This window comes from Chaetura pelagica, unplaced genomic scaffold (genome assembly GCF_000747805.2).
Source record: "Chaetura pelagica isolate M959 unplaced genomic scaffold, ChaPel_1.0 scaffold433, whole genome shotgun sequence".
In the NCBI taxonomy this organism is placed as follows: domain Eukaryota; kingdom Metazoa; phylum Chordata; class Aves; order Apodiformes; family Apodidae; genus Chaetura; species Chaetura pelagica.
In genome coordinates this window covers 766,692-776,946 of record NW_009952574.1, presented here as the reverse complement: position 1 = coordinate 776,946, position 10,255 = coordinate 766,692, and the positions used below count along the sequence as shown (strand labels likewise).

Below are 10,255 nucleotides of genomic sequence, written 5' to 3'. Positions count from 1 at the left end.
GAACCTGAGATAATATTGTCTGTGCCTGGTAGAAAGTAAGTCAGGTTTTGCTCATGCTTTTTCTTCCATGAGGCACAAATTAAAGTTTTGGTTTTTTAAAATGTGAAGGAATCCCATAGCATCCAGATGATCTGCTCTGGAAACAGGAGTTTTATAATCTTGAAACCTGACTTTGGGTCACTAATTGTATCCACACTGCATCTGAGAGACTGAAATCAAACAAGAGCAGTGCAGTGTTTATGTCACTATCAGTATCCAGAGGGCATTTCCAGACCCCACACCCTGCCATGTGGAGAACACTTGAAGGCTTGGGCTGTGCTTTGCAGTTGGGACTCTCTTCTCTGTGTGCTTTGTAAGCAAGAACTCTGATAAGCTTTTTCCAGTTTTGGAAATTTGGACTGCATGAGAGTGGGTTGTGTTTACATTATAGTCAAGCTGGAATTGATTCAATATTATTTAATTTAAATGTCTTTGGTTTGGGTATTACTTTGAGTTATTTTTCAAATGGAATGTTCTTTCTTTCTTTCGAAACACATGAAATGATTGCGTTGGTTTTGTTGGGCTTTTTTGCTCCCTTCTTGTTTAAATGTAGATAACTTTATAATTGACTTTAAGCTGGGACACTTTCCAACAGAGTATAATTATTCTTTTGTGCAATGTTTTTTATTAGTGCTATGAAGCTGGGCTCATGTCACAGTACATAAAAACATGGAAGAAAGGAGACATGGTCTTCTGGCGTGGGCCGTTTGGAGGGTTCCCATATCAGCCTAATAAGGTTAGTTCCTTGAGAGACACAGGATGCTTTCAGCTCGTGGCAGCTAGCTTTGCTTACTACTCCAAAGGGAAGACACCCATTTGGTTACTGTTTTCATGATTATTTTAGGGGCTTCCTGGGTTCTTGTACAGTGCTCCAGCACTGGAGGTCAGTTAGAGAAAGTACACCTTACTGAAGTGTAGAATATTTAAGAAAGAAGAGGAGAGGGAAGGTGGACAGGAGATTGGGAAGTATTAGCAAGGCACTCCCTTTATCACTTGCATTGGAAAGCTCCTGATGGCTGTAACAAAAGGAACTTACTTTGCACCAGCACTGAGCATGGATTGGATGTTGCCTTCTTGGAACCACATGGCTGTTTTGTGGCAGCATGAGCCAAGGGGAGGTGTTGATCTCTTTCTCCCTTGGGCATTTCCTGAACTGCAGCTCCAGTGAGGTGTCACATCACCCAGCCACTCCACAAACGCTGATCCCACCTGCTGATACCAGGCTGGATGCAAAGAGAGGCAGATCCCATTTCAGGGGAGGGCTTCTCACACATACTAATTCAGTTACTTAATTCTGACCTTTCAAATGAAGAGCAAAATTGAAACACTGATCATTAAGATCTTCTCCCCCTCCTTCCTGCCAAAAAAATATAGGCTGTAAAATCCCAGTGGCCAAGCTACACGCAGAGCAATTGTGTTCTGCTTCCTGAAATACTCTCCCTGCTGTTTTAGGCTACTATTCCCTTCCCTTCTTTTGAAGGCTTCCAGATAACCATTTGGGGCAGAACGTGGCAGTCATGCCTGCAAGTGCCTGCATTCAGGGGCTGTCTGAGTGGTTTGTGTACTGGCAGTTTGCAGAGCATCTGAGCAATCTTTGAAACAACTTGCTGGAGAAATGTTTATTAATTATAACCAAGGTCTGGAATGGTAGTTGCATAGTAAAATTTTCTTTTTATCTATTTGCTGACCATGAGCAGTTCCCAGTCTCCACAGCTCATTCAAAAGCCTCTGTTTTGTTGGTAGCATGGAGAACTCCTCATGCTGGCATCTGGCACTGGCCTTGCACCAATGCTTCCCATCCTCCAGTCCATAACAAGCGACGAGGAGGATGAAACCTTTGTAACCCTTGTTGGCTGCTTCCGTACTTTTGGCAACATTTATTTGAAGCCTCTTCTCCAGGATCTGGCTCGGTACTGGAACATCAGAATATTTTACGTCCTAAGCCAGGTAAGTAAGGGGATGTGAAGCATGTTTGTGCGAGGATTCTGTCTTCTGGGTGAGCCTCTGCCTCCTCTGCTTTTCCATGAGTATGATCTTAATTCTTTCCCAGTCATCAAGGCTATTTTGGGATCCAGTAGCTGCTGCATATTCTCACACTGCTACCAGTCTGGAGAATTTCAGGGAAGCAACCATTGCTGCTTGTTTCTCTTTACCTCCTTGGTAGCTGTTCTATTGGGTCGGACCCACTGATGTGTGCCCACTGCTGATTGTTTTCCCCAATTTCAGACTGTTATAGATGCACCTAAACACTTGTGCAAAGAAAACTTGATTTTGGGAGACTCCCAGCAAATAAACTTTTTATCAGTGCCTTAATCTGTCCTTATCTTCAGCACAGATATCTCTATCATTATCTATCCCTATCATTCATTGCTCATGGCTAGAGATATGTTCTTCTGCTATGTTACCACCAACTTCCCAGCCATGATTGTTCCCAGTTGACTAATTTTACAACTTCTTGGAGTTGTTTCCCCCTCTGTAAAATTACTTTCTCTGCCAATTCCATGGGATGAGGGCATACCTCTCAGTGATCTTACATTATGAGCAGCCTTTTTCATTTCTACTTGGTCCCACAGTTGCCTGTATTCTGCACAGATTTGATACTTGAAAATTAATTCCCTCAGAAATCAGGATTCATCGCAGGGAGGATATAGAATTATTTATGCTAAGGGAATGAATCCCACTGCATTTTTAGTTTCTCAGATGAATAATTTTGCTATCTCTCATGGTGGATCTGCCTCATACATTGTTCCACATAGGGCCTCAGCAAGTTGAGGTTGGGTTTAAAGAAAAGTACTTGTGATCTAGGCACCCCCACAGTTGCTCTGTAGGAGTGTAACTGGTAATTGTCTCTGGGAATGTAGCTTAAACACCCTGCTCAGGACAGCACTGCCTCAGGAGCATGAGGAGGCCTTGAAATTCAATCAGTGAAGGGCAAGAAACCCACCTGACCCCCGTCAACACTGGCTGCCCCATGTGTACATCTCTGCCTTGCTGCTTTCTCTTAGCAGGTTTGTGGCAGTCTGGTGCTGACTCCTGCATCCTCCCTTTTCAGGTTTACATGTCTGTCTCTCTGTGTTTCACCCTGCTGCCTGTCACCACCACATCAGAGCACCTTCTGCTTCTGATTAGTAGCAGTAGGGGAGTCCCTGCTGGATCTACCACCATGGGATCGAACATTGCTCATGGGATCAGAGCTGTGTTTGGAGCAGGGCTGGCTGCTTCCCGTTGTGATCAAGGGAGATGGGACTGAAAGACTTGGGGATGGAAGAGGCAGTAGAGAGGAACAGACTTGGGGTTTAGGACTTGAGAATAGAAAAGGCATCATTGGAAGTGGTTCTCAAAGGACTCTGGCTTGGTTCAGTCTGCTCAGAGCAAGTAGGGAGATCTTGTGACAGGGAAGGATTTGATCTGGGCTTTGGAAGAGGAATGTAACTGTTGGGATGGGTCAGCTCTACCCAGATGGAGTGACAAACATCCTGTACAATACTCTGAGGGGAAGAGGGAGATTCAGCAGTAAGCAATCAGTTGTCCCTTTTAACATGGCATACTGCAAACCTTTTGTCTTTTCAGGAAACATCACTGGAAGAACTTCCTTGGAGCTACCAGGAGAACACATACACTGGCCGTCTCAATGAAGACTTGATGAAGACAATAATCAATTCCTGTAGAAGAAAGCCATTTGTATTAATCTGTGGCTCTTCTGCATTCAATGAAGATATGAGTAGATACTTGAAAGCTGCAGGAATTGAAGAAAGATCCTGTTTTGTTTTTTAGCAGGACATTCCAGACCTGAGGAACACTAGGCCAAGCCTTAGGCATCCTTGTTTCTCTGAGGATGTTGCTGAGAATTGGTCATCTGGAGTTCCTTGTGAATATGCTTTCATAGGCCCTTGGATCAAATACATGTCTCCAGTATGATTCTCACTCTTGAAAGTGTTTTAAGCATCAGGTGCCACTCCAGAGCAGCTGCTACAATCACCCACACCTCAGGGAACAGCATAGTAATGTTAGGGGAAGTCTCCTCATGACATATTAACAGATCTCCCAAGGGTACTAAAAAGCATCCAAGTACATGGCTCTGCTGTAATATGAAGACTGGTGACTTGCTTTATGATCTGTGTTAGTCTGCAGTGGAATTGTGCCCTGTTATCACATCAGAGGAGAGATCTAGTCCTTGAGGAGAAGACAGCATGGTCAAGGGAACAGTGGAGGTCTGGCCTGGCACTGGAGTCCATGGGGTTAGTTTTGTTTGTGTCATTACCTGACTGGGTGATGCCAGGCAAGTGACTTCAGCCTCTGTGAGCCTCAGATGCCCTGTTGCTCACTAATGGAGAGGAGAAGGAGCACCTTTTGTCTCCTTAGACCTCTGTGTTTGCTAACTACACCTGGAAATACAGCCTTTCTGCACACCTTTGGCTTCTTCTGTTCATTCCCAGCTCATCCCATGTTTCCTGGGTTGTGACAGACATTGTTGCATTATTGTTTGTGCCTCATTGTTTACTTCTAACAAACAATACTCATCTCAACTAACCTTTCCTTTGTGCAGAGTTACTCCATATAAGCAATGTGCACTAAACTAGTGGCTCCAATTTGCACTTTGGGATGAAGTGTTGGTTCTCCTCACAGTGCTGAGATTTGTCTCCAGTTACCAAATGTCTGGAATTGTCCCCTGTAGCTGCAGCTTTTATGTTCACTTCCTCTGAGCAAGGGCTGACAAGAAAGCCATCTTTGTACCCTAGAGTAGGGTTCTGGCTTTTAGCAAAGGGACATCAGGGAGTTTTCCACGGGAGGTCCAAGGCAAGGCAAGCTGTTCTTCAGCCCCTGGAAGTCACCTGGGGGCTGATAAAATAAGGAGTTTCTTTCCCTGGTCACTTTCCTTACTTTGGCCTTAGGTAGGAACATGGCAAAAGTATTTCCCTCGAGTACTTCATATTCTGAAAACCCTGCTTAAACAACCCTTCTTGCTTTAAATATTCTGCCTTTCTAGGCTTTTGCCGCAAAGGCCTGAGGTAAAAAAACTTCACGCTCGCCTGGGGAAAGCGACAACTTTCCGCAGGAAAGCTGGGCCTGTTCCTTTAAATGCAACCCCGATATGTCTGGGTATTTCAGCACATATGGGCCACCACGGTTAAACCCCAACCAGCTGGTCCGGCCGTTCTGCCGCGAAGCCTCCCGTCTTTGTTCCCGGCTGAGAGGGAGGGTGGTGAGAGACGGGCAGGCTGTGGATGCTGCGGGTTGCAATCCCGCAAGGGCAGGCGGAGCGGGAGGAGGTGCCGCCCGCCGGAGGGGACAGGGGGGCTTGGCCACGACATACTCTCCGCGGGGGAGACAATATCCTTGGAAATACGAACTCGAAGGGGGCTTTAAACTGCCCACGGGCACTTCATTCTCTGTTTTCTGCCCTTCCCTTCCCCCTCCTGCCTTTTGTCATTTCGCAGGAGTCCCCTCTTCCCAACCCACCCCCCGTGGGCACAGCCCCTTTCAGAGGCTGGTCTGGCGGTCTTGCAAAGGCAGAGCTGCGGGATGGAAAGGCTCTGGGGCAGGATTTTCCCTGCTGAGGAAAGAGGAGAGGTTTCCTTCCCATTGGAGGCCTGGGAAGTGCCCCAGGGGGGCAGTTCTGTAGGGAAATGGTGGTGACGCTGTTGATTGTTGGGAGATGTGGGGAGATGGAGGTGGGTGAGCTCCCTGTAGTAAAGGCTGGGGGTGCTGCCAGGGCTTGCACCCTGCCTCTGGGCAGGGGGTGCAGGCAGGGTGCTCTGGTGCTCTGGCTGCTCCCTAGGAAGCCCCCACCACCCGTGCAGTGCTGTGCTGGGGAGAGGGGCTTTGCTTTGCTTCCTTTCTTCTTCCTCATGCACAGCCTAAATACCTTCTTAATTTCATCTCATTATTCCCTGCCTAAATAATTCCTGTTTCTCCTGGGGATCGTATTTAAACCTTTGATCTTCTTTGAAGCCTCACAGTCCTGATCACATCCTTTCTATTTAAATGAATCAAATGTCTTTTTTACTCATGATTTATAAATTTGTCTGCAGAGGAATAGAAGCAGCCCCAATACTGCACACCTTGAAATCACCCGCTGTGTTTCTGGCTGCAGTCAGAGCACCTCCAGCCAGACCTCCCTGTGGAATCAGGCCCAGCTGGAGAAGGGCCATCCCCAGGTCAGGAGAGGATGAATGTGCTGGCAGGTGATGGATGCTGTCTCCTGGGAGGGAGGCACAGCTGCTGTGCTGCACAGCCCTGGCCCCCCATCTCCTGGGGGTATCGCTTATGCATGGCATGAAGCGGGACTGCCGAGTGCAGCTGGAGGGATGGAGAAGAGCAGCCACACAGGAAACAGTGTCCCAGGTGCTGGCTCTGTGCTGGGATTTGTCTTGGAGCTGAGGCTGGTGGTGGAAGGGCAGGAGGATGGTGAGTGTTGCCAGAGATGGATGAACATGTTGCTCCATCACACAGGAATGGAGAAGCTGTGGAGTGTGTTGTCCCTGAGCCCAGAGGGTTGTGGTAGGGAGGGCCGAGCTCTCCTGGCTGAGTCAGGGCTGTGGTGTGGAAATCTGCAGGAGAGGCCCCTGCACCACAGCCTGTGGTGCCAGAGCTCTCCTACCTCTGCCATGGATGCTGTCCCCACGGCACAGGGACAGTCCTCCTCTCCAAGGCCGTTAGGGAAGCAGCTAATTAAGCTCTGTGACATCCCTGAGGGGTCAGTCAGAGATGTGCCAGTGTCTCAGCCACCTCCCAGAGCCTGCACTCGAGTGGAGCATCTCCTTGTTCCAACGTGCACTTGCTTTTGGTGTTTGTGGGGTGACACAGTGCCCAGCGCCCCAGGACAGATACCCAGATGTCCCCCACCTCAGCTGGATTCAGGATAGAAGGCTCCTGGCTGGCATGTCCCAGTGGTCCCACCAGCTCTCACCATGGCTCCAGCGAGGTCAGGCACCGGGGACAGAACCTGTACAAATATTATTGTTGTTATTATTACCCATAAATATATGAAGGCACTTAATGACCTGGGCACGGAGCTTTTCCTGGGGATTAATGACCAGTTGGTGTTAATGGTCCTTAGCTGCACCTCAGGCTATCAGCTCCTCCCAGCCCATCATTAATCCACAGGAAATGTCTCAGGCATCGATCCTCATTGCTTAATTAATAAATGCAACTTGTCTTCTTGCCTGTGATTTACAGATCTCTGCTGCTTCTTGCCCTACTGCTTTGAAGGTGACTTTTTTAGCACAGGTGCCTCACGCCAGGCAGCCCTGGTGGGTTTTTGTTTCCTGGCATTCATCTGGGTGTGGGTTGTGGCAGCAAGAAAGTCTTGTCTCTCCTTGATGGGAGAGAAGGAACTGAAATGCTGCTGGGTTTGGTGTTCTCCAGCATGAGAAGCACATCTTTCCCACCCAACACAAAGGTTTGACTACCTTCAGCCAAGTGCATCCTGCATGAGAAGGAGCATGAGGTGGTGTGAAAGAACTTGGTAGTTCTCCAAAGCCTTTGCAGGTGCTATAATAATGTTTTTCACCCATGACTCACAATTCCTCTCTAATCTTCCTCAGGGAAGGTGGGATTTGCTCACAACTGCTGCTTTCCCAGGCTGAGCATCCTGCTGAGCCTGAGCACTCACTGCAGGGATGCTGACCTGGCAGCTGACGTGGAGACGCGGGTGTCTTTAAATCCAGCTCCCTGCTTCTCTGGCCTTTACCACCCTTGGCTTTGTGCAGTGGGTGCTGCAGTATAAATCACACTAATTCCTGAGGTGCTTTTCCATGGTAAGGCTGAAATTCCCATTTTGGTTGGCTGGCTTGCCCGGTGAACTAAATTATTTTCATAGCCCCTTAAGGGCATATTGTCAGCCCAGACTTACTGCTGTTATACACCATATCTGAAACATTAATATCTCTTCTAAATATAGTGTATTGACAAGGTATCTGGTATAGTGTAAATCCTTGGGACATTTGATCCAGATCATTAAAACTGAGTGAAGGAAGGGAGGAATAGATCAAGTTACCTTGCCGCTCTTAATTCAAGCAAGCGATGAATTATTCATTCCGCTATTAATTCTAGTCCTCCTGCTTTTTATTTATTTCTGTCTTTATTTATTTTTTTCCTGCCAGACAGACAGCTCTGAAAGGATGCTCGGGCCTTGGTGAGGGGAGGTTTGCCTGCTGGAGGATGGGGTGCCCAGGGGTGGGCTGCCTGGCCGTGCTGGCCCTGCTGTGTGGGGCTCTCGGGGATGCTCCCAGCAGAGGTAAGAGCCTGGTCCCAGCTCCCAGTGGGGACCCTGGGGCTGCTGGGCATCCGTGGTCCCTGGGGAGGAGCAGGCTGTTTGTGGGCACTGCAGTGGCTCTGGGGTGCAAGTGGGTCCCAGCTCTCAGCCCATGCAGGGAGAGGGGGTTGCCCAGGCCAGGGATCCCCCAGCTTGGGCGGAGGAAAGGAGCTGGGATCTGGGGTTGCTGTGTGTGTGTGGCAGCAAGTGCAGAACACTGCCCCGTGCTTGGTCTTCTGCTTCATGCTGATTTTACTGCAGATTGCAAGGTTGGCCTGTCGTGGTGTTGAGCTGCTTTGCTGAAGCCTTTGTTAACTTCTGGGGTTGCCTATATAAATACATATGCACGTACTTATATAAATATATATAGAGAGAGACACATGGATAGACACATGTATGCATGTGTGTGTTGCTGTGCATGTAGTAAACCCCTCACCTTACCTGGATAAGATGCAGGGCAGGGTTAGCAGACAACATGGTGATCTGGGGGGCAGGGTGGGCCAGGTCAGCCTAGTAACTGCTGAGGAGCAGTGTTCCTCCCCACAAACAGCAAGGCCTTTCTTACAAAAAGGCTGCGTCAGAAATCAAACCCCATCCTGCCCCTCATCCTGCCCCTGGTGTGGGTGCTGCTGGGGGTGGAGCAGCCACCAGTGCTGCCTGAACCCACCCAGACTTCCCAGAGGACCTCCAGGCTCCCAGCCCATCATCCATCCATCTACCTGCCCTGTGGCTACCTGCCCCTTGGGTAGCTATTTCACTAACATTATTCCTTTAGTACCAGCCCTGAATTACTTTATTGCCCATCCCCAGTAATTAGCGAGGAGACTTTAGATCTGGCCAGCTCTGCTGCTTGTGCCAACACACACATGTACACACATCCCCCCCTTGCCCATTTCCTGTGGTGCAGCATCACTTGCACCCACAGGACGCCCCTCACTGGGAGGTCACCACACCAGCCAGTGTGATGCAGAGCAGCCAGTCCTGCCTGCCTATTGATTTGCAATATCCTCAGCCCAGATTGATGGCAGCGGGTGCCCAGCCCTGCTTGGGAACCCACATATGTCCCCTGGGGTCTGTGTCCCTCCCAGACATGATGTATGTGCCCACTATACCAACCCCTTCACCCCAACCCTAATCAGACTGAGGGGAATGTGGCAGCTGCACCCCCCCCCCCACCTCCCCCTTTTTATTTTATAATAACCATGTATAAAGATTTCATTAGAAAATCAATCCCTACGTGCATAACTCATTGTTGAGGGCATGGAGCCCCTCACCCCTATTTCTCCCAGCTTGAATCCACTGGTACCACCATTATATGGAGGGAGCATCACCAGCAAGAGGCATGAACCTGAAGGGCTGGAAACACTGCATGATTAAAACTCACTCCCTACTTTCTTTTCCCAGCCATAAGTAGCTGGGAATGCCGTGCTGTTGGTGGCAGGACAAGCACACAGGCACGGCTGAGCCCTGCTGCAGCCACACCATGGGGCAGTGCAGGGGCTGGGGGGGCAGCATGGGATGGTGGAGGGATGAAAGGTGGTGGAGGGACACGTGTCCTCCAAAGAAGAGGTGAACAAGTCTGCTGCGGGTGTGCAGGGTGCTGGTGTTTCCGTAAAGCTGCTGGTGGGATGGAGCCGGTGCTGAGCAGCCCATCTCCATCCTTTTAGGCTTCTCTTGGAAAGGGCACATCACGTCTCCCTCTGTGTTCCCCAGGCATCAAATGCGGGGGGGTGCTCTCAGCCCCCTCTGGTAACTTCTCCAGCCCCAACTTCCCCGGCCCGTACCCCTACGAGACAGAGTGCACGTGGCTGATCGTGGTGGCCGAGGGCTCCTCCGTGCTGCTCTCCTTCAGCCACTTCTTGCTGGAGTACCACGCTGCCTGTGCCTATGACTACCTCCAGGTCTACAACGGAGCCACCCAGGACCGGGGCAACCTGCTGGGCACGTTCTGTGGCCAAA

The 10,255-nt window shown here is 49.5% G+C and overlaps 2 protein-coding genes across 2 annotated transcripts in view; both read left to right on the top strand.

Moving 5' to 3' along the window:
• The window catches only part of LOC104385152 (NADH-cytochrome b5 reductase-like), an 8,770-nt gene extending 4,957 nt beyond the window's left edge, over nucleotides 1-3,813 (top strand). The window contains exons 4-6 of the mRNA XM_009993565.1: nucleotides 671-775; nucleotides 1,783-1,986; nucleotides 3,610-3,813. Of these exons, the coding sequence (XP_009991867.1) occupies nucleotides 671-775; nucleotides 1,783-1,986; nucleotides 3,610-3,813 (513 nt within the window). The remainder of the gene's footprint in view (nucleotides 1-670; nucleotides 776-1,782; nucleotides 1,987-3,609) is intronic.
• Nucleotides 3,814-8,202: 4,389 nt separating this feature from the next.
• Nucleotides 8,203-10,255, top strand: part of CDCP2 (CUB domain containing protein 2) — a 12,575-nt gene continuing 10,522 nt past the window's right edge. Inside the window, exons 1-2 of the mRNA XM_009993595.1 lie at nucleotides 8,203-8,278; nucleotides 10,010-10,246. Coding sequence (XP_009991897.1) covers nucleotides 8,203-8,278; nucleotides 10,010-10,246 — 313 coding nt within the window. The remainder of the gene's footprint in view (nucleotides 8,279-10,009; nucleotides 10,247-10,255) is intronic.